This window comes from Heloderma suspectum, chromosome 9 (assembly GCF_057233095.1).
Source record: "Heloderma suspectum isolate Gila_16-S chromosome 9, 16-S_ref, whole genome shotgun sequence".
In the NCBI taxonomy this organism is placed as follows: domain Eukaryota; kingdom Metazoa; phylum Chordata; class Lepidosauria; order Squamata; family Helodermatidae; genus Heloderma; species Heloderma suspectum.
The window spans coordinates 16,241,405-16,268,883 of NC_139466.1; the positions used below are offsets into that span (position 1 = coordinate 16,241,405).

General features: G+C 44.6%; 1 protein-coding gene across 1 annotated transcript in view; it reads left to right on the forward strand.

Moving 5' to 3' along the window:
• Positions 1-27,479, forward strand: part of GRIA3 (glutamate ionotropic receptor AMPA type subunit 3) — a 250,980-nt gene that overhangs the window by 195,816 nt on the left and 27,685 nt on the right. The window contains exon 13 of the mRNA XM_084813794.1: positions 6,590-6,837. Coding sequence (XP_084669920.1) covers positions 6,590-6,837 — 248 coding nt within the window. The remainder of the gene's footprint in view (positions 1-6,589; positions 6,838-27,479) is intronic.

The window sequence follows — 27,479 nt, forward strand, 5'->3', positions numbered from 1 at the left end:
AGTTTGGATTAAATCAGGACCCGCCTTCGCCTAAAGGCACTGCAATCCTTTATCTTTGTAGCGAATCTCTGGATTCAGAGGGTGGGGGGATTAGTCCCTTTTGACTTATATCCTGCAAATCATCCCCCTGCTTCACTTGACCGCCAATTGAGATTTGCAACACACCCACGAGCACATGCAATGTAACAGTCCCTAGCTCACAGTGTCATGAATACTGGGCTGCAGACAGACGTGAATTGCGAGATTGACTTTGGGCAGGTCAGGGAGAGACACGTGAACTGCAAACCCATAATGGAACCACAGCAGAGTTATCAGTGAATGGATTAACTTGGGAGCGAGGAATGTATCAGTGGAGCAAAGCAGCCAGTGCCCCAGGGAAAGCAATCACTCCCTGCTTCAGTGTTCTACTTTTGGGAAAACAACTACACAATAACAATAATGACATTGCTTGAGAGTGAGACAGCTGGGGTTCCCTATTCTTTTCTCTTCCACATTCCCCACAACTTACTGTACCACTTTATGTAACTCTGCTATGTCACATGAATAGGTGCTTGTTAGAAGACAATTTATAGCTTCTAATTTGGACATTAGTTCTGGCCCAGTTGTTGTAGACTGCTTTTGTGGTGTTTATTCTAGGCTGTGGAATGGGGGTGGGGAAGAAATTTTCTGTATTGCGGATGAACAATTTTTGCACTGTATCAATTTAGATTATGTTTTTATAGTGTTTCTTTCTGTTTGCATTATTGTGCTGATTATGGTTTATACTGATTTGGAGATTTTTTTCTGTTATATGAATTATGAATTTCTGCATTTGTCTGTGTACATCACTCTATGACTGCTTTTTGCAGTGGGAAGTGATGCATAAATTTAAGAAATAAATAAATAGGGATGCAATGTGTAGTCAATGGAACAGTTAGATTAATTCAGGACTGGGGCACCTCTGGCCCTTGGGATGTTTTGGACTACAGTTCCCACCATCCCTGATCATTGGCCATGCTGGGTAGTGCTGAAGGGAGTTGAAGTCCAACAATATCTGGAGGGCAACAAGTTTCCCAACCATGGATTCGAATTTAAGAAGAGCCCTGCTGGATCAGACCAAGGGTCCATCTAGTCCAGCATTCTGTTCACACAGTAGCCAACCAGCTGCCCACAGGAAACCCACAAGCAGGACATGAGACCAACAGCACCCTCCCACCCATTTCCCCCAGCAATTGGTGTACTTAGGCATACTGCCTCAGGTACTGGAGGTAGCATATAGCCATCAGGACTAGTAGCCATCAATAGCCTTATTTTCCATAAAATTGTCCAGTCTCCCATTAAAGTTATCCAAATTGGTGGCCATTATGACATCTTCTGGAAATGAATTCCATAGTTTAATCCTGCTCTGTGTGAAGAAGTCCTTCCTTTTATCTGTCCTGAATCTCCCACCAATCAGCTTCATGGGATGACCTCGGGTTCTAGTATTATGAGAGAAGGAGAAAAATGTCTCCCTATCCATTTGATTAAATACCTTCTTGATCAATTCACAAGGTGTCCCTGATTTACTGGATAGTGGCAGATACTTTTAAAACAGATATATAGGTTTCAAAAAACCTTGTGTGATATGTGCTTTCTTAGACGAGATGACATTAAGGACTGCCTTTTTTAAAATGGTGTCTGCTACAGCACATCTAAAAACAAAGAACATTTATTATCTATATTTATTAAAATAAATACTCGAAGGACTGCCTTCTACCACACAAGTCTCCCCAAATTCTGCAGTCATCTTTTGAGACCTTCCTCTGTGTTCCCCCACCCACCACACCACCACTATTTGAAGGTAAGCAAACAGTGATGGGAGAAGACCTTTTAATGGCATTCAGACACCTCCTCAGAGCTGTGATGCCAACATTCATGTTGTTTCAGTGCTAGGTGAAAACCCTTTTTATTTGTCTGAGTGTTTGGCATGTAGAGTAGATTGTCTTGATTATGTGGGCACTTTGAGAGTGCTTTTTGCAGTGGGATGCAATGCATAGATTTTATTAAGATGGCGACGACGACGACTACTACTAATAATGGTGTTATCCATTTTCTCAATTTTTCTGACTTTGTTTTAATTGCTGCCGTTTCCTTCCTTTTGTAGTGTTTTCTAAATCATTTTATAAATTGGCTGTTTTTGTCCCTTTATTGTCCACCACCCCAAGAGTTTTTCCAAAAGGTGGCATAGAAATCTTCAAATTAAAATAACAGCATACAAATATTTATACCCCACCTTTATGTTAAAAAAATGCTCAAGTTGTCTTACTATTTTTTTCTTAAGAAAAAGTATTAAGATATCATGATGAATATATATATATATAATCAAACAGGAGAGAGCAGCAGATTAAAAGCAGAATAAAACCCATTTTCCAGGGAACTAATTAAAATGATGTCTAGGTTTTCTAGACTAGGCTGTTAATTGGCTGTTAATCTGCTCTATCTACTTATGGTTTCATCACTGAATTGAGATCAGAGCACTACACGAGGAGCTTTTCTTTTCCTGCTTTTCTGCTACACAACCTCTAGGTGGCACTGTGGTACAGCAGAATACTGCAAATACAAGAGGAAATCATGCCTCCTTTCACTTTCATAATTAAATGCCACATTTTCCCTGCTCTAAAAAAAACTTACCAAAAGTGCTGGTTAGACACAGAAGCGAAACATGAGATGTTGTCTAAAGAACCCGTAAATAACCATGAGCAGGGAATGATGAGTGCATGATAAATGCCTTGTGTAGAAAAGCCCATCATTTCAGTGGAAGCCCTTCACTAGATGGCGAACAATCAGAGAAATGGACTAAGATGTGCCTTCCTAGACAGGGAGCTCCAGAGCCTAGATCTCTCCCACATCTCCACCAGCACATTTCAGTTTTTGGGAGGACACAAAGGAGAGCCTCTTAATGAGCTGCTTAATCTTAATTAGCAGACTGGCTTGCATAACAGGCAGTGGTTCTTTCAGTGTTTGTTTGCATTCGGTAGCATTGGCTTTATTCATACACAGACTTCAGCTGCATGCAGTCCTATACACTGGCATATGCCCAAACTAGTGCCCTCCAGTTGGTCTGGACCACAATACCCATCATCCCCAATCATTTGCCCTGCTGGGTGGGACTGATGGGGTTTGTACTCCAAATCATCTGGAGGACACGAGGTTGGGGGAGACTACCATACACACTTATGTGGGACTAAGGGTGCTTCCTGATGAAGCTTTTATCCTGCAATCGGCCTGCCTCATTCACAGCATTTTACAGTGGGAAGGTGCATGATGCCATCTTCTACTTACAACCCTCCCATGTTTTCCCATGGTTTATTCCTTTCCACAAAAAAATCATTGGGGAGGAAAAGGTGAAATCTTCCCAATTTCTCTATTGGTAGCACCAGCAGCTATCCAGCTAGAAGCACCCTAAATCTCACTGTATACTGAGACTGACTCCTGCATACATGTGCAGATAATTGCACTGTGGGTTGATTAATCAGTGTTGAAGTTCATACAATTAATCAACTAAGATTTCTTCAATGATAGCTCTCATGCTCATGACAATGCAGGCCATTTTCTGTTTGGGAGCTGACCTGAAATGACATGAATTTGCAAGCACTAGTGAGTAAGATATGGAATATCTTCTTTTTTCTCATCCACTGGAACTTTTATTATTCTGTATAGTCTCTTGTTCTTACTGGAGGGAATGAGAACAACAACAAAAAATCATTTGCTCCTGAGAGCATTACAAGAGTGCACTGAGATGAGAACTTCATACAGCATAGAGCGTTAAGAGCTTCGAGGCTAAGTGATATGCCCAGAGGACCAAAGGCAAAGGCATCCTTTCTCTAATTGTTGGCCCCAAGGCTACAGCAGTCATTAGAATAATAGAATCATAGAATAGTGGGGATGGAAGGGGCCATCATGTCCAACCCCCTGCTCAGTGCAGGAATCCAAGTCAAAGCGTCCTTGACAGATGGCTGTCCACCAGCCTTGTCTTGAATGCCTCCAGAGCCCACCACCTCCCAAGGTAATTGGTTCCATTGTCCAGTAAAGGCAGTCAAATCAGGGATGTCATTTCACTCTGCAAAATTGTGGAAACATGACTTGCTAACCACAGAATCCAGTGCTTTGAACCTGAGAAGGCGTATTCATTTCTTCTTTAACTGGATGCATCTCACGCTTCAGCTAAGGCAGGAGTGGGCAGACTTTGCGCTTCAGGGAACTTTCCACGAGAGCCCCAAGGTTCACTAACTGGACCCAGCTGCAAAACAGTGGCTCAGGAAGGTGGACATGGAATTGTACGACAAGGTGCCTCAGTCTGAGCACATGCTCAGTAATTTTCAGTATCAGAACTGGAGCTCAGACACAAATCTTTTCACACGCAAATCACACAAATTGTTTAGCATAATGTCCGAACTGGGATCCCTGGTTTGTCACTCTCCTAACAAGCCAGAATCTGAAGCCAAAGTTTGTTCTTGGCAGGGCCAGCCCTACTATTGTGAGGCGGTTGCCTCAGGTGACAGATGCTGGGAGGCAGCGGCGGCAAGGTGTTGGAGGAGAGAGCTGTATGCCAAGCTGTCTGCCCTGTGCCCCCTAAGCTAACCTGCTGCCTTCACTTGCAGCAGATGATGCTGTTCCATTGTCAGCATTGAAGAAACATTCCAGTCAGCTTTTGGACATGGAATGGGAGAGGGCACCATCTTGTTATTTGCCTTAGCATCAAAATGTCTTGGGCAGGCCCTGGTTCTTGGTTTCTAATTCCTGGCTTGTTTGGGAGTGTGGCAACAGTGTCTAAAGCAGGAAGCCCCCCTTGTGACCTCCATATCCAAAGTGGAGTCAACCAGACCATTCCCTGAGTTGGAAAGCATGTACTGATGGCTTCTTCCCCCACTGCCCATGCCTCTTCCGGTGTTGAAGGATGATCCATTGGATTCACAATGCCCTAGATGCTTGATTTTTTGCAAATTGCGACAACACTGTGCATTGCTAAAACCATTGCTTAATGTTTAATACAGTTTTTATAATCCTGAGTGCATCTTCCCTGCTGTGCATCATCAGGCAAACTGTTCTCCTGTGGTTTGCATCCCCACAAAATGGAATGTGACATCCCGACTCCTTTTTTCCTGGCACAGGGATTCAGAAATTGCAGAGTGGAGAGTTTCACTTGCTGATTACTGTTAAGAACACAGAAGCCCTACCAGAATTTTAAAATGACAACACTGATTGGAGCTAACAAATGAGAGTAGTGTTTCCCAAACTCTCCCCACAGCCTGTCGATTAAAGCAGGAGGCACATTTCCCACTTACACTGAAAACAGTTTACTTTTAGAGTGTGCCACCAGAGTGAGGCCCACTCCTGTCTCTCTGTGTAAGTCCCTGTACTTGGCAAGACTCCTCTGAGGGCAGATAACACTGCTGCAGAGATGTGTCAGAAAGAATTACCCACATCCAGCAAAAGGAGGCAAAATCAGAGTGACAAATCATCAGAGCTAGAGCTATGGGCAAATGGCCTCTCTCAATTCTCCACCCTGTTTGTGGGCAATTCGGAGAGAGGGAACCATTTCACCTAATTTCTCCAGAGGGGAAGTTTGTCAAGGGCGGGACTCACCACTAGCATTGCCAAAAGCACAACTTCTTTCTTTGTTCATAAAGCCTGCATGTGAGTGTGTGTGCACACAGTAGCATCTAGCCACCATTTTGCATCCACCAGTGGGTGGGAGGGAATGGCAGCCTCTACACACAAAAACTGATGGGGAATATTCGGAGAAAATTCTGACGTGGCCTTCTTTTTCTTCGGTGTGGGGGGGACTAGGCTTAAAAGAAAACTCTCAGAAATATTCTCAGAAAAATGTCTTTTGAGCTCTACCAGAGATGCAAAAGACACATATTCTGTGGGGCTCATGAGAGACTTCTATTTAAAAAAAAACAAAACTTATTTATTGAGACTTGTTAGCAGTTCTCTCTTGGCACCCAGTTTGGGTTTTATTGAATTTAGGAGGCATGATGATATAACCCTGCTAAGGAGTTTGTGCCATCCTTTCTGGGCCTGCCCAGAGCATGGGTAAGAGGAGGCCATGTTTTCTCCCATGGCCAGGGTGACTGGAAGGGAGAGTCCCTGAGGTCCAGTCCTGCTTGAGGACACTGAAGATTTTAAATACAATACCAGATTGAAAACAGAAACTGAAACACTAAAATGCCTGGGAGAATAAAAAGGTCTTCACTTGGTGCTGAAAAGAGCACAATGTAGGCACCAGGCGAGCCTCTCTGGGAAGCTCATTCCACAACCGGGGTGCCACAGCAGAAAAGGCCCTCTTCTTAGTAGCCACCCATCATGACCTGTGCTTTCATTTATCATTCATGTATACCTCATCTTTCTTCTCAGCCTGTCTCCAGTCCAGACACTGGCAAAGCCTGTGTAGGATCATTCAGGTCCCAGCCTCATGCACCTTCATGTCCTATTGCCTGCACATGGATCAGATCCTCAGTCTTCAGCTGACTCTTCAGATCCAATCTCCATTCATTTCCACTTGACTTCGCTGAGTGCCAACCTGTTGTTAACCTTTCCCTCCTTTTCTTTCTCTCCCCTGCCTTAGAGATCCAAAATAGCTGTCTATGAGAAAATGTGGTCATACATGAAGTCGGCAGAACCATCCGTGTTTGCCAAAACAACGGCTGACGGGGTAGCCCGCGTGAGGAAATCAAAGGGGAAGTTTGCCTTCCTGCTCGAATCGACCATGAATGAGTACATTGAACAACGAAAGCCCTGTGACACAATGAAAGTTGGTGGGAACCTGGATTCCAAAGGCTATGGTGTAGCAACTCCCAAAGGCTCAGCATTAAGGTGGGTGGAATAATATAACAATATCCATGTTGTTATAGTATTCCACCTACCCTGATGTATTGTGTTGTCTTTTTCTTTCTTGTGGATTTGAGGTAAACTTAAAAAGTTTTCAAAAAAAAATCTTTCAGTATTCCATGGAGTGAAATAAGACGGTAAATTATGGTTTCATTGACTTTAATGCATCCATTTTTTTCCCTAAATGTTCTTTCCGTGTTGCCCTTCCTGATTGTTTGTTGCTGTGTGTGTGTGTTTTTAATTTTACAGTCCAGTGGCTTTTTTCAATTTAAATGGTAAAAGCCCAAGTTTAAAACCCGCCATACGTGACGAGTGTTAATTGCATGACGTAGGGTTCTCGTTGCCTTTTCTTCTTCTTCTTCTTCTTCTTCTTCTTCTTCTTCTTCTTCTACTTCTTTTTTTTTCCTCAAAAGACAATTTCCCCATCCCGCACACTTCCGTTTTTTGAGCAAATGTTTATATATCCTCCATGCCACCTTCCAATATTTCACCCCGTTATTTGCTGTAACAAACACGTTCTCTATAGCTCCACCTCCCCTGTGGAAAAAACAGCAACCAAAACAGCAGCAGCCAAAAAAAAACGAAACAAATTTTTCCCCCCCTCTCTTTCTTTCTGGCCAATTTGTCCTCCTTCCTTTATACGTTTGAACGACTTTTAACCGAGCATCTTTGCATTATTCTTACGAGTTATGTTTTATCGTTTCAAGAAATGCTGTTAACCTGGCAGTATTAAAACTGAATGAGCAAGGCCTCTTGGACAAATTGAAAAACAAATGGTGGTACGACAAAGGAGAGTGCGGCAGCGGGGGAGGTGACTCCAAGGTCAGCCTCAATGTCACCACAATCGGGTACCTTAGTCAAGAGTAATCGGCAAGGCTGTTATTTGATGCATCAGGGAAAAACAACAACACCAAAACCAAAAAAAGAGCATGTAAGATGAAAACTGTCATGGTCAAGTGACTCACTTGCCTAGTAGCTTGTTCAGTTGGGCACTCTCTTTTTTTTTCATTTCTTCCTTTGCACTGCTTACTGTTTCAATACACCCTGGGCCCTTATTTAACTAACAGAGAGAAGAGGAACCAGAGAGCATGTTCCCCACTGGGACTGTTTAGCTTAGAGGAAAAAAGGAAAGTTAAAAGGGCGGCATGATAGAGGTGTACAAAATAATGCACAGTGTGAAGAAAGTGGATAGGGAGACATAATACTAGAAGCCAAGGTCATCCCATGAAACTGATTGGCGGGAGATTTAGGATAGGTAAAAGGAAAGACTTCTTCACACAGTGCAGAGTTAAACTATGGAATTTGCTACCACAAGATGCAGTGATGGCCACAAATTTGAATGGCTTTAAAAGGTGATTGGACAAATTCCTGGAAGAGAAGGCTATCAATGGCTATTGGTCCTCCAGTATGCTTCTTCCAATATCAGAGGCAGTATATCTATGCACACTAGTTGCTGGGGAACATGGTGGGAGTGTGCTAATGCACTCATGTCCTACTTGTGGGTTTTCCTCAGGCAGCTGGCTGGCCAATGCATGAACAGAATGTTGGACTAGGTGGACCTTTGGTCTGATCCAGCATGGCTCTTCTTATGTTCTTGTGGTTGCGTTCATTGGCAGGGCTCCAAAAGGCTGCCTACGAGACACTCTCCTTGCACACCAGGGGTTTACATGCAGTCCATCCCTTCCACTGTAGCTCCTCTAACATGGCTTCTGAAGGCTGGGAGACCCTCAAGGTTCAAACCTCTGAAGGTTGGGGAGCCTTCAAGGTTCAGGTGAGGGGCTGCTGTCAAAAGTGGAACTTGCCAAAGGACCTGCTCCCCCAGGCCTACTTGCATATGTGCTTTAAGTGTGTAGCCTTTGGATCCCCATTGTGACTGTTGATTTTTTTAGCATTGGCTATAACGTAGGATCAGCACTGCATATAGGAGAGAATGTTCGATATGTGGAAAAATCAGAGCATGGCTGTTGAGACCTATTGCTTGTCTGAAAGCATGGAGTGGTGGGGAGGGTAGAAACAATTGTTTATAGGGTTGCTGAAAATTAATTACTGATTTTCTCAAGGTACGTGTTAGATGCTGTGAAAATGAGAAAGCAGACAGTTTGGTTTGAAACATTAATTTATTTATTTTTAAAGATTACAGTGAGATTTGTGTATGCAGTTGCCAACTCTTTCACCGTCCATTCTTTGAATTGCTGATTTTTAAAGTTGCATATTATCATGGCATATAGCACAGGCTGATGGATACCGGGACAAATGTCTGCAGCTTTGTTAGAGTTGTTAAGAGACCTTTTTCACAGGGTTGCTGACTCCTTCCCTGACAAAATGTCCTGTGCCTTTAAGAGTTGCCTGGGAGTGGGAGGGAATCAACAGGGGCAGTTTTCCCTCATCAGAACCTTCAGCGATGATGTCATGCAGCTGTTCACGGCAAGGGGACCTCTGTCACGAGAGGCCTTTGCAACAGAATAGCACCTGCAGTTCTCAAACCGCAATAGCGCCATTGACGTATTCTGCAGGGTGGTTTGACAATTATAGGGCCCAGTGGAGGCTGGGGGCTCCGATTTTGGTGGGGATGAGAATACACTCTGGGTTTCAGTCAGAGCCAGGCAGAACTCTAAAGGAGCTATCCAAGGTGCTGAAGCTGGCTGGTTCTGAGTGAAACCCAGAATGAATTCACAGCCGCACCGAAATCGGGGCCTCCAGCAGTAAGGCCGTTCCTGACATTGGGCCTAGCAATGGCATCCTAAGCAGGGCAGGGAGCAGGCGCAGACCATGGAAACACATGCACCCATTTACGCGCAGGCAGGAAAGATCTCGGGCGGGGGCAGTTATTTGTGCACACAGTATGCACAATGTCCGGCTTGGATGTGGCATCATTCAGGTGGCAGCACACATGGATGTGAATTCCTGCAGCCTCCACCTACTTCTTTACCCCACACAGAGCCCGAACATCAGGCTGCATGACTGAAGCCACCCGTAGGGCTGGTTCACACATTTGGTGCATATCCCCCACACAAGCATCTTGGGAGCATGTGGGATTAGTGGTCCGCTTGCAGCTGGGATTTATTTATTTAATTAATTAATTAATTAATTAAATTTCTTAATCGCCCATCTGACCAGTCCCCTGGCCACTCTGGGCGATGTACAATAATACAACAGTTTAAAACAATAAAATTTCACATTAAAACATCGCATTTCTAAAAATACCTTAACCCACCCCAAATGCCTGCCTGAACAACCACGTTTTTCATGCATGGAGGAAGCTCATTGAAGAGGGGGCATGGTGGAGTTCCCTAGGGAGGGAGTGCCACAGAGTGGGGGAACCCACCACAGAGAAGGCCCTCTCCCTCGTCCTCACCAGCCCAGCTGTCCTGGCTGATGGGACAGAGAGAAGGCCATCCAAGGCTGATCTTGTTGAGCGGCCTGTCTGGTGCTGCTGGAGGTGCTCCTTGAGATAGGCTGGGCCGGAACTGTATAGGGTTTTAAAAGTCAAAACCAACACCTTGAATTTGGCCCAGAAAGCAAGTGGTAACCAGTGCAACTCCTTCAGCACTGGAGTGATGTGATCACGCTGGCAGCTGCCTTCCTGTGGAGGCCCTGTTTGTGTGAACTAGCACCCCAGAGATATGGTCCTCACAGGAATGCCTCAGTTCACATGGGGGTACCCAGTGCCAGCTCCAAGTTTCTGAGGGCCCTTGGGCAAGACTCCTCAGTGTCAATCTGCCTTCTCACTGCCATTGTCGTCAGCTGCTATTGTTATTACATTTCTATACTGCTCCATAGCCGAAGCTCTCTGGGCGGTTTACAAAAGTTAAACATTAAATACAATATACAAAGTCTATAAGCCATAAAGGCATACAGACAATATACACAAGCAACATATAACAAAAAGCAATTGAACAGTCGGTCATAACTAAGGACATATCTGGGACCGATTAAAACTCATCATGTGCTGCCAAATGCCTGGGAAAAGAGATAGGTCTTAACCTTAAGGAGCGCCTCCAGCAACACCAGACAGGCTGCTTAACAAGATCCGCCTCGGATGGCCTTCTCTCTCCCATCAGCCAGGACAGCTAGACTGGTGGGGATGAGGGAGAGGGCCTTTTCTGTGGTGGCCCCCACTCTGTGGAACTCCCTCCCTAAGGAACTCCATCATGCCCCGTCTTTAATGAGCTTCCGCTGCGCATTAAAAACGTGGTTGTTCAGGCAGGCATTTGGGGTGGGTTAGGGTATTTTAGAAAATGTTTTTATTGTAGAATTTTATTGTTTTAAACTGTTTTATTATATGTTGTACATCACCCAGAGTGGCTGGGTGACCAGCCAGATGGGTGATTAATAAATTTAATAATGAATAAATTTAATAATAAACCTGGCGCCGAAAAGATAATAATGTTGGTGCCAGGCAGACCTCATTGGTGGGCTTGTTCCACAGATTGGGGGCCACCACTGAGAAGGCCCTCTCCCTCATTGCTGCCTTCTGAGCTTGCCCTGGAGGAGGCACTTGGAGGAAGACCTTTGATGCTGAACTTAGCATATGGGTAGGTTCATTTTGGGAGAGGCATGCTGTCAGATATTGTGGTCCCAATATCTTCTTCCTTATCCTCTTTCTTGCCACTTGCTTTGACAGGCAGAGAGCCGGTGAGCAAGGAGGCAGTGGCATCTCCTGCTCCTCCTTCTCATAGCCTCCATTGTCTTGAGAGACAATGAGAGGCAGGTGAACAACCAGGATGCGATGGTGAAGAAGAGAAGCAAGTCCAGGGAGCCCCTGCTGGGCTGTGGGCCCTCAACAGGTGCCCGGCCTTGCTTACCCTTGATGCTAGGCATTACCCTTGACCCATACCAGCATCTTTTGAGCCAGTTCATGGAAACACTGCATGTCTAAAGCAACCTGGCCCACAGAAATATTAGAAGTGCTTATACACATTCACGGGCTCTTGCGCTTTGCCACTGAGTTCTGTGAGAAGAATTGCCCATGAATTAGGAATATGAAATTGTTATGGCAAGAATGCAAACTCAACAAGAGAGTTGTCGTTGTTGTTATTTCACACCACTACCTTTTCAGTTCCAGAGGACCTCCACGCAGTTTACAAACAGATTATTTATTTATTACATTTCTATTCTTGTAATTAATCTAATCTTAACCAATGTTCTCTGGGAAGGTTACAAACCATTAAAAGACTAGAACGCCATAGCAACCATTAAAAATATAAAATACAAACAAATATCAAAAAGAATACAACACAATGCAAAACTACAAATAGCACAGGAATGGGGGAAAAAGCCCCCCAAAATCTACAGCTAGGTCTCTAAGGGCACAATCCTATGCATGGTTAGACATTAAAAAAATCATACAGTTCCCAGCTATGCTGGCTGGGGAATGCTGGGAGTTATAGGACATTTTTCTATCTAACCATGCATAGGATTGTGCCTTTCAATGCCTGGGAGGGAAGAAAAGCCTTTGCCTGGCACTGTCTGGATGGAGCTTCAGCTTGTTGGCTCTCATCTAGTCCATTACCCTGCTCAGCCACGGATTCAGGCATCCACTGCCTCATCTGGGTTTGATGAAAAGGAAAGGCAGAGCGGCTGTCATCGGTTCATCAGTCTACATCTCCAGATACCCTTCCTGAGAGGTTTCATATAGATTTTAAATAACATGGGGGATAAAATTGAACCCTGCAGAACCCCATGATGTAAATGCCATTGTACAGAGAAATAGGGCTCCTTCACACAGAGCTTTTATCCTGAGATTGAGATGGCTCCTTCACGGAAGTTTGCAGGCTCTTTACATGACGCCATGAACAACCAATGGGTCTCCTGCACTAAATGCCCTTTGTTCCATTTTTAAATAGATCACACATCATGAGCTATCAAATTACCCTGTTGTGTTCCACTTGAGTTCCCTCCATGCAAAGAAGAAAAAGCAGGAAGAGGAGCGAGATCAATGAAAGATAATGGAAGGCGCAGATACAGGAAGAAGGAAGGGGAAAGGGGTGGGGGGAAAGGAAGCACGTGAAAAAGGAAGTCGTCGTGATTCTGCATTTAAAATGGAAGCAGAAAGCCCCATTTTAAATGCAGGATTTTAGGCTGGTGTAGAGATGCCCATAATCTCCCAGCACCACCTTCTGAAAGTAACTATCCAAGCAGGAACGGAACCACTGTAAAACAGTCCCCCCAGCTCCCAATCCAGACAGCCACTTCGGAAGGATACCATGGTCTATCAAAAGCGACTGAGAGCGCCAAGAGACCAAACAATACTCAAAAAAAGCAATACGACACAAAAGAAACATGTACAAAACAGCCTCTTCCAAAACAGCCATGCACCACATTAAAAACATAGCTGTAAATAGCAGCAGCATAAGATTTCATTTACTGTCAGAGGTTTTCCTAAACAATCAAGGGTTGGGCCCAGATTTCAGCTGGATAAATTACTCTGGTGGAAGTGGACTTCCCTGCCCCCCTCCTTCCCATGGCAGCCCCTCCAAACCCTTAAAAATGCCACACAGAGAGTCAGGGGACCTTGCAGAATGGGGTGAGCGGGGGGGGGGGCTTCCCCCAAAATTAGGTAGAGGGACTTTCCACAAGTAAAGCCCTTCCTCTCAGAAGGCAGATCCTGGATCCAACCCCAAGTTTTCCCCACTCAGAAAAAGGTGGGCAGTGACTGAGGCATCCCTCAGGTAGGCATTCCAAACCTGTGGGGCCACAACCAAAATGGCCATGATTTGCATGCCAACCCATCTCATTTCAAGGGCAAGAGCTTGACAAGGCCTCAGATGTTGACCTGAACACACAGATAGGATATTGTACTGTGACCTCCCAGATGATTTTGTTTTTCTTCAGTGTGAATTGGGGCGTTTGTGTATCAATGCCTATACAGGTACACCTCTCTCACGTAATTTGCCCTTCCCTTTTTCATGGTGTATGGATCACATGGTGTATGGATCACATGCCCAGGACCTATTGGCACTGGCATTTATGTGTGGAGATTCCTGTTGATGTTTTAATCTGTATCCCATCTTTTGATCTGTGGATTCACAAGGAAGCAAACAGGAACGCAAGCAAACAAATTAAAGCTACAATGTGAGATAAAAAATCCCAAAATAACTTAAAACAAACTGCACTGCAAAAAGGACCAGAGTAAGCTGCAGATTCAATGGAAGTAGTGTGGTGTAATGGCTAGAGTGTTCGACTAGCCAAGAAGCTCATTGTGGCTTTGGGCCAGTCGAGTGCCTTCTCAGCTTAACTTAGAGGGTTGTTGAGAAGATAAAATAGGGTGGTGGTGGAAAGAACCATGTACTTCCCATCATGAGTTCCTTGGAGGAATCGTAGGATGTAAATGTAATAAATGAATAAAGAATCACTTAATGTATCAAGTGGTGGACGAGCCCCAAAAGTTGTCTGAAAAGCCCATCATAATGAAGTGGGATGAATCTCCGTAGGAAGGGAGTCCCACAAATCTGGTACCAGTGTTGAGAAGGCTTTGTCCTATGTTTCACATCATCAGAAGGATGGGGGCACAAGAACCAGAGCAGGGGTGGACAATTTTTGGCCCTCCAGATGTTTTAGCCTACAACTCCCATCAGCCCTAGCCAACATAGCCAATGGTGAGGGATTATGGGTATTATGGTCCAGCACAACTGGAGGGCATCAGGTTTGGGAAAGCTGGTCTAGGCTTTAAAGGTTAAAACATTTTAATTTCTGTGTCCTCTCTGGGAGAGCACCTGATCCCAACGCGCATTCCTGTGGCCCACTAAAGTATAACTTTCAGAGCCATTTTTCAAATCTAATAACCCTATTAGGAAAGGGGTGTTCCTGGAATTAATTCAGTTAATTGAACAGTAATACCCCCAAAGGACTCCATTACATTATCCAGATTGCTAATTTTTTCCTTTCCACACAATCTGCTCCTTTAAATAAAATAAAAAAATTAAAATAACTTGTAAGCACTTTCGGTAGTTAACCAACCCACTTGCGGCAAGATTATTGATGGGAAAGTGTGCAGGCAGTAAATGCAGCTCCCTCTTGCCTTTCTTCATAATGGATGCTTTTATCAACAGAGCAAGTGGAATAAGCATTTCCTTTAATCGTATTTGGATAACAGAAAAGAAAAAAAGTGTGTGGGGGGGAGACAAACCTGTATCATGATTAAAACAAGGAAGGTTTTCTGTAATTTTCTTCAGACATTACCCCCGGGAATAAAAGCTGGGGGGGGGGAGATCTCCAAGTATCCATCTGTGTTCAAAGATTTATTGCCTATTCCAACCTTTAAAGGCACAATCCTATGCATGTTTAGACAGAAAAACATCCTACAACTCCCAGCATTCCCCTGGGAGTTGTAGGATGTTTTTCTGCCTAAACATACATAGGATTGCGCCCTAATATAATGTTACCTAGACAAGTACATGGAATATTTAATTTCCTGCTTGCTCATACCTTCATATTATGAAAAGTGCCCCATGGCAGAAGTTAGCTTGTGATCGCACTGCCAAAACAGATCACAGGTATTTAAACACAATGGGACATCACTGCCTCTGAATAACTTGGTAAGGCTATCAGTTATAAGACCAATTGATAAGGCCTTATCGGTTATCAGGGCTGGTGTCAAGGGTCGGCATGGTTGTGCACCTGCCAGGGGCCCACACCCCAGTGGGGGCCCACTGACAACAACCCTCTGGACTGGCTCCTCCTCTTTCCCATTGCAACCTGCTTGTTCACCTGCCTCTCACTCTAACCCAGACTATGGTGGTTGTGGGAAGGAGGATCAGATGCTGCCCCTGCCGACTTGCTCACTTGATCTTGGTCTGCCACGCAAGCAAGAAGTAGCAATGATGAGAGAGAGCAATAGATGCTGGTGACAATGGTGGTAGGAAGGTAGACTCACTGAAGGAGGGGCCCATTCATGTTTTCTTGCCCAAGCGCCCTCAAAAACCTGGAGCCGGCACTGATCATCATGGTGGCTATATGTAACATCCAGGTTCAGAGGCAATTTGCCTCTGAATAGGGATGCTGAGGAAATCTGCCTCGGACGCAAATGAGGCTGGATTCCAAAGCATCCAACCTCCAGAGTCCGCAGCAGACCAGCTGCACTCACCTCCCCTTCTGGAAGAGTTCCTGCAGGGCGGCTCTCCAGCTTTCTAAAAAACGTGATACGCTAATGGCGGCAGCCATTAGCTTGTCGCAGGAAAATTACAGCCATAAAAGTCATATTGTACGCCATTTGCAGCCATAACACACTTACTTTATCTAAATACAGCCATACACAGCAGCAATTTAGGCAAAAGTAAGTGCTTTACAGCCACAAATGGCGTAAAATACGCCATTTACAGCAGTAATTTTCCTTCAATAGGCTAATGGCAGCCGCCATTAGTGTATTGCGTCTTTTAGAAAGCTGGAGAGCTGCTCTGCCAACTTCAGCGGACACAGCAGGGCTCTGGAGGAACCCGCAGGGCCCCAAGCAGCCCGAATAGCTCCACGGTGGACCCCCCTGGACCAGACATTGAGGGGGGTCATACATCCCTACCTCTGAATACCAGTAGCTAGAGAACCAAAGCAGAAGGTGGCTATTGCTGTCATGTCCTACTTGTGGGCTTCCCAAAGGCATCTGGTTGTCCACTGCGGAAAGGAGGATGCTGGATCGAATCTAGCAGGGATCATCTTATGTTCTTAACTTTCATAGAATATTTGTCTAATAGACATAGCAGGGGAAGGTCACATCTCCTTTTTCATATCTGTTCAGGCATCTGATAAAAGCCAGATTCTGTTCATTCCTGACATGTAGATAAAACTATTTATGATTTATTTATTATATTTATTTATATCCCGCCTTTTTCCCAATACTGGGACTCAAGGCGGCTTTACAACATTAAAACATATACAATTAAAACCTATAAATACAAGTGTACAAAGGTTAAAAATATAATTAAATCATCAATATTATAATTGTAAAAATATCAAAACCACAACAACAAAAGACAACCACAACAACAAAAATAGTATCCATATGTCATATTTTCACAGGTCCAGACTAGTTATCCCCAAAGGCCTACTATAACAGGGATAGGCAAGCAGAAGTCTCGGAGCAAAACTTCTTAATGGTAAGAGGTGTTGACCACCTTCAGAGGGGTTGACCCTTGAAGGCAGCCTAAAAATCATCTTAAATAAATAAATTCAACAGTGGGATTGTCTGCCTCAAGTAGGGAAGGGCAAATCTGTAAAGCTTAGGGATGTCAGAGAATTCCGCCATGGACTCCAGTGAGGCTGGATTCTTTAGAATCCGGCCCCCTGGAATCCGTGGCGGAATGGCCTCCTGCCCCCGCCCCCCAGCAGAATCCCCCCGGGACGGAGCTTACCTGGAGGGGATGTGGTGGTGGCTGTAGCTCGTCTCCTGGCCAGCTGCTGCCAAGCTGCTGCGGCCGGAAATGGCAGCCGTCGTAGTGGCCACCATTTGCGTGCTTGCAGGCAGCCGTGATAGGCTATGTAAATACTTACATAGCTTATCACGACTAAGAGCAGGGGCGCAAATGGCGGCTGCTACGCCATTTGCTCCCCTGCTCTTTGCCGTGATAGGCTATGTAAGTATTTACGCAGCCTATCACAGTAAAGGTGGCCACGCAAATGGCGTAGCGGCTGCCATTTGCGTGGCTGCCTTTACCGTGATAGGCTACGTAAATACTTACATAGCCTATCACGGCAAAGAGCAGGGGCGCAAATGGCATAGCGGACGCCATTTGCGTCCCTGCTTTAGCCGTGATAGGCTACGTAAATATTTACGTAGCCTATCACGGGCTACCGTAGGAATGCAAATGGTGTCCCCTACGCAGGACACCATTTGCGTCCACACCAGCCCGACAGCGGCTGGAGGCCCTGCTGCGGATCTCCCCAGCTGGTGGCTCTGCGGCATGGCCGCGGAACAGAGTCATCCAGGCAGGATTCTGGGAAGGAGGACCAGATTGCCTCCCCCCGCCATCGAGGATTCTGGGGGGAGGAACGGATCGCCTCCCCACCCCCAGCGGTTGCCCTGACCAGAACCAAGTAAGGGATTCGTACATCCCTAGTAAAGCTTGGTTCGTTTCACTTAAGTTCTCATTTTTTCATGACTATTCCATCCCACTTCTGCATTGGACTGCAATTTTGTTTAGACTGCATGAAAATCTGTATGTATTTTTGTGTACATTTTTCATAATATAAATTTTTGTATGTATTTTTTTCAAACGTATGCATTTTTGCAATCAATTTTTCCATTGAACAAAGCACTTTTGAACAATCTTTTAAAAATATGTGCAGTATTTCAAGTGTATGCATTTTTGTACACAATTTTGTTTAACTCTGCTGCCGCAGGAGTTCTTGTTGTTGTTTATTCGTTCAGTCACTTCCGACTCTTCATGACTTCATGGACCAGCATGTGCCAGAGCTTCCTGTCGGCCATCGCCACCCCCAGTTCCCCCAAGGTCGAGTCCGTCACCTCCAGAATATCATCCATCCATCTTGTTGTCAGACTGATGTCTCTGCTCTTAACTATTTTATCAAGATTTGTCATTGCTCTCCTCCCAAGAAGTAAACATCTTCTGATTTCCTGGCTGCAGTCAGCATCTGCAGTAATCTTTGTGCCTAGAAATACAAAGTCTGTCACTGCCTCCATGTTTTCTCCCTCTATTTGCCAGTTATCAATCAAGCTGGTTGCCATAATCTTGGGGTTTTTTAGGTTTAACTGCAACCCAGCTTTTGCACTTTCTTCTTTCACCTTCGTCATAATGTTCCTCAGCTCCTCCTCGCTTTCAGCCATCAAAGTGGTATCATCTGCATATCTGAGATTGTTAATGTTTCTCCCAGCGATTTTAACTCCAGCCTTGGCTTCATCAAGCCCAGCACATCACATGATGTGTTCTGCATACAGGTTGAATAGGTAGGGTGAGAGTATACAACCCTGCTGTACTCCTTTCCCAATCTTAAACCAGTCCGTTGTTCCGTGGTCTGTTCTTACCGTTGCTACTTGGTCATTATACAGATTCCTCAGGAGGCAGACAAGATGATTTGGTATCCCCACACCACCAAGAACTTGCCACAATTTGTTATGATCCACACAGTCAAAGGCTTTAGAGTAGTCAATAAAACAGCAATAGATGTTTTTCTGAAACTCCCTGGCTTTCTCCATTATCCAGCGGATATTGGCAATTTGGTCTCTAGTTACTCTGCCTTTTCTAAACCCAGCTTGTACATCTGGCTTGTTCCATGAATTGCTGGAGTCTACCTTGCAAGATCTTGAGCATTACCTTACTGGCATGTGAAATAAGTCACTGCCACTGTTCGATAGTTTGAAATTCTTTAGTGTTTCCCTTTTTTGGTATGGTGATATAAGTTGATTTTTTCCAATCTGGTGGCCATTCTTGTGTTTTCCAAATTTGCTGGCATATGGCATGCATCACCTTGACAGCATCATCTTGCAAGATTTTAAACAGTTCAGCTGGGATACTGTCGTCTCCTGCTGCCTTGTTATTAGCAATGCTTCTTAAGGCCCGTTCAACCTCACTCTTCAGGATGCCTGGCTCTAACTCACTGACCACATCATCAAATCTATCCCCGATGTTATTATCCTTCCTATACAGATCTTCCGTATATTCTTGCCACCTTTTCTTGATCTCTTCTGCTTCTGTTAGGTCCTTGCCATCTTTGTTTTTGATCATACCCATTTTTGCCTGGAATTTACCTCCAATGTTTCTAATTTTCTGGAAGAGGTCTCTACTCCTTCTTATTCTATTATCTTCTTCCACTTCTGCGCATTGCTTGTTTAAAAATAATTCCTTATCTCTTCTGGTTAACCTCTGGAATTTTGCATTTAATTGGGCATATCTCCCCCTTTCACTTTTGCCTTTTGCTTTCCTTCTTTCTTGGGCTACTTCCAGTGTCTCAGCAGACAGACATCTTGTCTTCTTGGTTTTCTTTTTCTTTGGAATGTTTTTTGTTGCCGCCTCCTGAACAATGTTGTGAACTTCTGCCCATAGTTCTTCCAGGACCCTATCTACTAAATCTAGTCCCTTACATCTATTCCTCACCTCCACTGCATATTCATGAGGAATATTAGTGAGCTCATATCTAACTGATCTGTGGGTCTTCCCTATTCTCTTTAGTCTGATTCTAAATTGTGCAATAAGAAGTTCGTGATCTGAACTACAGTCATCTCCAGGTCTTGTTTTTACCAACTGTATAGATGTCCACCACCTTTGGCTACAAAGGATGTAGTCAATCTGATTTCGGTGTCGACCATCTGGTGAAGTCCATGTATAAAGTAGTCTTTTAGGTTGTTGGAAGAGAGTATTTGTTATGCACAGTGAGTTGTCTTGGCAAAATTCTATCAGCCTATGTCCCACTTCATTTTGTTCTCCCAGACCATGCTTGCCTGTAATTCCAGGTGTCGTTTGACTACCCACCTTAGCATTCCAGTCTCCTGTAATGAAAATAACATCTCTTTTTGGTGTATTATCCAGTAGGTGCTGCAGATCCTCATAGAACTGATCTACTTCTGCATCTTCAGCATCTGTGGTTGGGGCATATATTTGGATCACTGTGATGTTAAATCGCTTACCCTGAATTCGAATTGAGATCATTCTGTAATTTTTTGGATTGTATCCAAGCACTGCTTTAGCCACTTTATTATTAATTATGAAGGCTACTCCATTTCTTCTGTGGTCCTCTTGTCCACAGTAGTAGATCTGGTGGTCATCTGATCTGAAGTGGCCCATTCCAGTCCATTTCAGTTCACTGAAACCCAAAATGTCTATATTTAATCTTGCCATCTCCCCAATAACCACATCCAATTTGCCCTGGTTCATAGTTCTTACATTCCAGGTTCCTATGGTGTGTTGATCTTTAGAATATCAGATTCGTCATTCACCAACAGCACCGTCACCCCTAGCTGTCCTTTCAGCTTTGAGCTAGCTGCGTCATCACATCTGGGGCTAGTTGAACTTATCCTCTGTTCCTCCCCAGTAGCATTTTGACCATCTTCTGACCTGGGAGCCCCATTCTCTGATGGTATACCGACATATCTCTGATTGTACTGATCCATTTAGTTTTCATGGCAAGAGTACTGCGGTGGGTTGCTGTTACCTTCCCCAGGGATCATATTTAGTCTGACCTCTCTTAGTCTGACCTTCCCGTCTTGGGTGTCCCTTCACGATTTAGCTCATGGCGTCATTGAGGTGCTCAAGCTCCAGCACCACGACAAGGTAATAATCTACTTTGCTGGAGTTGCCGCAGGAGGGGGAATGTTAAAAAGGAAAAAGCTTCCATTGACTAACAGCAATCACTGGTACTTGTTATGGCAATGAATCCCTCAAATTAATTATGCAGGGAGGGAATCCACTGGGGGCATGGGGGAGGGGGTAAAAACAAACAAACAAACAAACATTGGGCATGCCCAAGTATTTTGGGTGCTCTGAAATAGCTATTTGTTTGCTTGCACCTGTGCTGCCCAAATGCACTCAGCTCTGCTTTAAGAGACATTAAGCTGGCTCTGTTTACCCATGGTATAAAATGAAAATGGAAATAAGAACCTTTCCCTGTTCTGAACCTGGAAATTGCTCCCCTGTTTTTTGTTTGTTTGTTTTTTGAACACAAAGCTGCTCTAAAGAATGGCAGTCATTTTCAGCTCTAAACCTCCATCATCCAGGCCATGTCACCTGGGAATACAATATGGTTCAAACCAGTTGTTTGCACCAGATGCAAACACTTGCCCATATCAAGGAATTTGCCGAAGCCCTTTCAAACAGCTTAAAGACTGGTGTGCTTTGCTTTTATTTCCCATAAAAAGAATAAAAAATAGGACTATTTATCTATCTATCCCTCTTGGAACATTGCAAATGTTTTATGCACATCTCTTTTAGCAGCACATGTCCTCAAAATAGCTTCCCTTGCTAAAGTAACATTTTATGCCCATTTAATATTGCAGGCTGTAATGTCTTCATATCTAACGCTTTAAAAGCATCTATCCCCACTGTAAATAAAGTCAGTTCAGTTACAGTTGCTCAAAAGGGTGTCTATGCCGAGATTGCAATTCCTTTGAGAAAATTCTCCAGGGTAGGCATTAAGATTTTGCAAGAGGCAGGGGCAGGCAGAATGAGAATTCTCATACTCTGCCTTCAGTCTGCTTGGGTGACCCCTGCAAATATGAGTTTTAGTGGGATGGTGGGTCCTAGGTCTTGGCAGCCCTGCAAATGCTCAGTTGCTGCATCCTCTGGAACCTCCCGTGAAAAAATTCTAAGTGTCTACATAGTATACACTTAATTCTAAGTGTATACATTGTATTAACATTTATCTAATTATTTAAAATATTTCTATCCCACCATTCCATTAAAAAAACTTGAGGGGCTTACACCATGTTTTGAAAATGATAACACATCACACCCCAAATTAAAAAGTTCAAATCATCTAAAAACACCATGTAGCACTCATTCCTGATCCTAAACATATTGGCCCCATTAAGAAGAGATCCATGTGTCTCCATGGTCTTCTACAGCCTTGGGCATAAGCCTCTTCCTGCCCCCATACTCTTACTTAGATACAGTTAAACCATATTTTAAGAACCCTCCAAACTTTTAAAAAGGAGCTTGTGACAAAGAACTCTTGAATTGCAAAAATAGACTAAACATCCCAGTTCCTTTCTGCATTCATGTCTGGGACCTTGCTGGATCACTGCCATAATGTTCCATTGAATCCACAGGACTTGCTTCCACATAATGTGCTTAAAATAGGGGTGTGCAAACTTAATGACAGATATTTTTTCTGTCTTTCCCCTTATGAGAGCCCCCCTGCCATCTTTTCTATGAGGCTCTGTCCCCCTCACATCTCATGCTTCATAATTTTGTACCTACCTACACTAATCCTTTATGCCAAGTTCTTATTATGACCTGAAATAAGTATTTAATCACCCACACATTTCCACCCACTCGGTGCTTGTCACCGTTGTGAAGTATTGATAATAATAAAGTGACAAGCTGGTTAAATTTGATGCTTAGGGAATCTAAAGTGGGTGGGGGGGGATAAGAACGTCTAGATAATGCATCCGCTAAAAAGTGGAATATGCACATTGGCAACCTCTTTGCCACAGCACATAGTTAAACTATGGAATTCGCTACCACAAGATGTAGTGATGGCCACCCGTTTGGACGGCTTTAAAAGGGGCTTAGACAAGTTCCTGGAAGAAGAGGATATCAAGGGCTACTAGTCCTGATGGCTATGTGCTACCTCCAATATCAGGGGCAGTATGTGAATATGAATGTCTGAAAACTCAAGAGGTTCACTAGTGAATGCTGAAAGTCACCAGAGGGAGCAATCCTACTGGGATAGGTGGCCGCCTCTGAACTTGGTTACTTTATTAATAGAAAATAATCTGAACTATTGTTTTGACAGGAAATAATTTTCTTTTTTAAAGAAAAGATTTCCAAGGAAAGATATTTTGTTTTGTATGAGCTCTGTGTTTGGAACTGAATTTACCAAGTAGCAATTTATGAAGTTGTAGTTCATTACAATGAGCCCATGTATGACCAAGCTAACCTGGGGTGAGCTCTCTCATCTTGGGGGTAATTGTGTTGGCTGAATTATCCTGCATACCAGTAAGGAGGATTTTGTCAAGTGGTAACCTAACCTTGTAGGGGCCATGGTGGCTTAGCGGTTAAGACGCTGAACTGCAGACCGGAAGGTCGGCAGGACAGCAGTTCGAGACCCGAGTGCCGCGTGACCGAGTGAGCTCCCGTCTTCAGTCCCAGCTCCTGCCAACCTAGCAGTTTGAAAGCAAGAAATTGCAAGTAGATAAATAGGTACCACTTCAGCAGGAAAGGTAACAGCATTCCGTGCACCTCGGTGTTCAGTCATGCCGGCCACATGACCACGGAAGCGTCTTCGAACTGCACTGGCTCTTTGGCTTAGAAATGGAGATGAGCACCGCACCCTAGAGTCGGACACGACTGGTTGGGGACACCTTTACCTTTTTAACCTAACCTATCATTCATTTGATGTGTGATTAAATGGGTGTCTGCATCTACCTATAGTGGGGGTGCAGAAATATATTTGGGTGGGAGACCTAATTGAGCCCCCCAGGCCTTCTGTGGGCTGGATGACATCAGTGGGCATGACCAGAAGTCCCACATCCTTGCCTTATGGTAACTGTAAGCAATGTGAGAAGCTGGATGTCTATAACATCCCACCAAGTAGTGAGGATATTGTTGTACCCCACTGCTTGCCCCCCAAGTACGTAGGTGTGTATGTATTTTATTTATTTATTAAATTTATTAATCGCCCATCTGGCCAGTCACCCAGCCACTCTGGGCAATGTACAACAGTACAATTTAAAACATTTAAACATTGTTTAAAAATACCCTAACCCACCCCAAATGCCTGCCTGAACAACCACATTTTCAATGCGTGGTGGAAGCTCATTAAAGAGGGGGCATGGTGGAGTTCCCTAGGGAGGCGGTTCCACAGAGTGGGGGCCACCAAAGAGAAAGCCTTCTCCCTTATTTTCCCCAGCCTAGCTGTCTTGGCTGATGGGACAGAGAGAAGGCCATCCGAGGCTGATCTTGTTGAGTGGCCTGTCTAGTGTTGCTGGAGGCACTCCTTGAAATACGCTGGGCCGGAACCATATAGGGTTTTAAAGGTCAAAACCAACACCCTGAATTTGGCCTGGAAAACAACTGGTAACCAGTGCAACTCCTTCAGCACTGGAGTGATGTGATCTTGCTGGCGGCTGCCTTTAATCAGGTGAGCCGCCGCATTCTGCATCAGCTACAGCTTCCAAACCGTCATCAAGGGTAACCCCACGTAGAGCGCATTACAGTAGTCTAGATGAGAGGAGACCAGGGCATGTACTACCGATGGGAGCAGATGGTCAGGAAGGTAGGGGCGCAGCCGCTGTTTCAGATGGAGTTGGTACAGCGCTGTCCGGCTCACAGCTGACACCTGAGCCTCCATGGACAGCTGGGAGTCTAAAATGACCCCTAGGCTGCAGACCTGGTCTTTCAAGGGTAGCCATACCCCATTCAACACCAGCCGTTCCCCATTCAACACCAAGTACGAGTGTGTGGCAAAATTACTGTCATCACTTGGTAGTATGATACAGAACAGGACCAGCATTAAGGGTAGGCATGGTTGGGCATCTGCTGAGGACCCACATCCCAGCAGGGGTCCACTGAGAATAAAACCAAAACAACTGGAGTTGCTCCTCCTCTTCACCCCTGCAACCTGCTTGCTCACCTGCCTCTTGCTCTGGCCCAGACAATGGCGGTGGTAGGAAGGAGGAGCAGTAGATGCCACATAAGAGTTTGTTTTGTCTTGGGCTCCACAGCTTATTTTAGTTTTTTATTGTGTTAATAGCTGGTTTGAATTGCCTGAAGTATCTATACTTTGTTGACTCGTTGTGAATATTTGAGCCTGACCAGCAAGTGTGTTTTATCTTTTTTACCGTGGATTTAATTGGTGTTCGGGGGGGGGGGTATCTGTTTTAGCTGCCGTGAGCCCTCGCTTATAATGGGAGTCACTTTTACCTCAGCATTTTGTATCCTCCTGGCTGATCTTGCTTTATTTCTAAGCTGCAGAGTTACTCGGATTTTGCCATCATTGTTTATTTATACATTTTTTTAATGACTTCCCTGGTTCCTGCTAACCACATTAAGGGCACAATCCTATGGGGATAGGCAGCTGCCTCCAAACTCGGAGGCGACCACCTATCCAATGCAGGGCAGGAAAAGCATGGAGGGGATCATTCCCTCCGTGCTTCTCCTGCCTTGCATTTGCAGCTAGACAGCCGATTTCAGCTGTCTAGCCGCAGGAAGGCGGAGCGGGAGAGGAGGCTGCCAGACGACACAGAGGATGTGTCATATGGGCATATCCGCCTTCCTCACCCCGGAACACCCCCCGGAATGCCCCGTTTTGGCCATTCTGCACTCCTCTTCCAAGCATGGAGCGTGGGGCTGTTCTACACTGCCTGCGAGGCAACGTGGAAGGGGGGGAAGCTCGGTTCCTGGAAAACCAGATATCCTATGGCCGTCTAGCTGCTGACTAGCGGCCATAAGATTGCTCCCTCTGAGACAAACTTTAACAAAAACTGAGCCTACTTGCTCCAGGGCTCTCTGCCTGTCAAGCAAGCAAGCAAGCAGTAGCAATGCTGAGAAAGAGGATGAGAGACAGTGGCAGCTGGTGATAATGGCAGTGGGTGGCTGCCTTACTGAGGGAGGGGCCCATGGATGGTTTTGCCCAAGGGTCTGCAAAAACCTGGTGCCGGCACCGGACAATACAGATGACAAAACTGTGGTGGAAGAGCTTATCTCATGTATTATATTTCTATACCACCCATAGCCGAAGCTCTCTGGGTGGTTCACAAAAATTAAAAACCATTAAAAACCATTTTGTACCAAGTACAAAAAAGCATTTGCATAAAAACAGAGAGACCGATAACACACACATGGATAACATATATCTAAAACCCGTTTTTCCCCTCAGGGTAATTTGGTCATCAACATGGGCTCAGTTGACCAAATAGTGACATGAACACCATGGTAAATAGCCATCTGTATGCACCCTGTGTGGCTTTGCTTCATAGTGCGAACAGACTTTTCTGTCTGGGTCCGATGGCTGACTTAGTAAATATTCAAAGTCTTTGAAGACCATTGACTGAATGTTGTACTGAACAGCTCCTTTGGTCTTATATTGTGTATAAGCATGGATCTTTACAGATTAACAACACCTGTAACTCATGTGACAACCCTGCTGATCTTGCTTCGGCTAAAAGACTGGGGTGAGTATATGACTCATTTACTATGCATATAAATTATCTTCCCTGGCTAATTTGCAGCCTTCAACTGGTCTAAGGGTCATAACTCAGTGGTAGACCCAGTGGAGGGGGGTGGCTCTGTTTTTGCTGGGGCGGTGTGATTCCATTCTAGGTTTTAATCAGAACCAGCCAGAACTCTAAAGGAGCTATGCAAGGTGCAGAACCCTATCCCCAAAATGACTTCAGCAGCTTGGATAGCTCCTTTAGAGTTCTGGTTGGTCCCGACTGAAACCCAGAATGGAATCACCCCGCCAAAATCGGAGCCACCAGCCTAGATCGCATGCTTTGTATGCAGAATGTCCCAGGGTAAATCCCCAACAACTGCGTTGGGTAAGGCGCCTGCCTGAAATCCTGGAGACTTGCTGCCTGTCAATGATGCAGGCATTACTGATGGATCAATGCTCTGTAAAGCGATTTCCTGCATTTCTAAACACATCTCATGTGAATGGACGGCCATCTTTAGTCACGGCTCCTCTTTTTAAATTCTCTGAAGACTCTGAGCCAACACTAGGAAACTTTATCAGAAGGGAAGACCAATTGTTGCTAAACCTTTATGATTCTACAAATATTTTAAGTATTGCAGATGAATAATGACACATTTCATGTTAGGTTATCAGGTGGCTTCTATGTTTTTTGGAACTGTGTAGTAAGAGGGAATGTTGTGTACTATTTATTTATTCCAGCCATGATTGTTTCCTAGAGCAGCTTGTAAATAAAATCCAACACAAAATTACAATATCATAGGGATAAAACTGGGAGTGGGTCTGGCAGTCGCTTCCAGCTCAAGGTGATTCATGACGTTACCTCTTCAGAG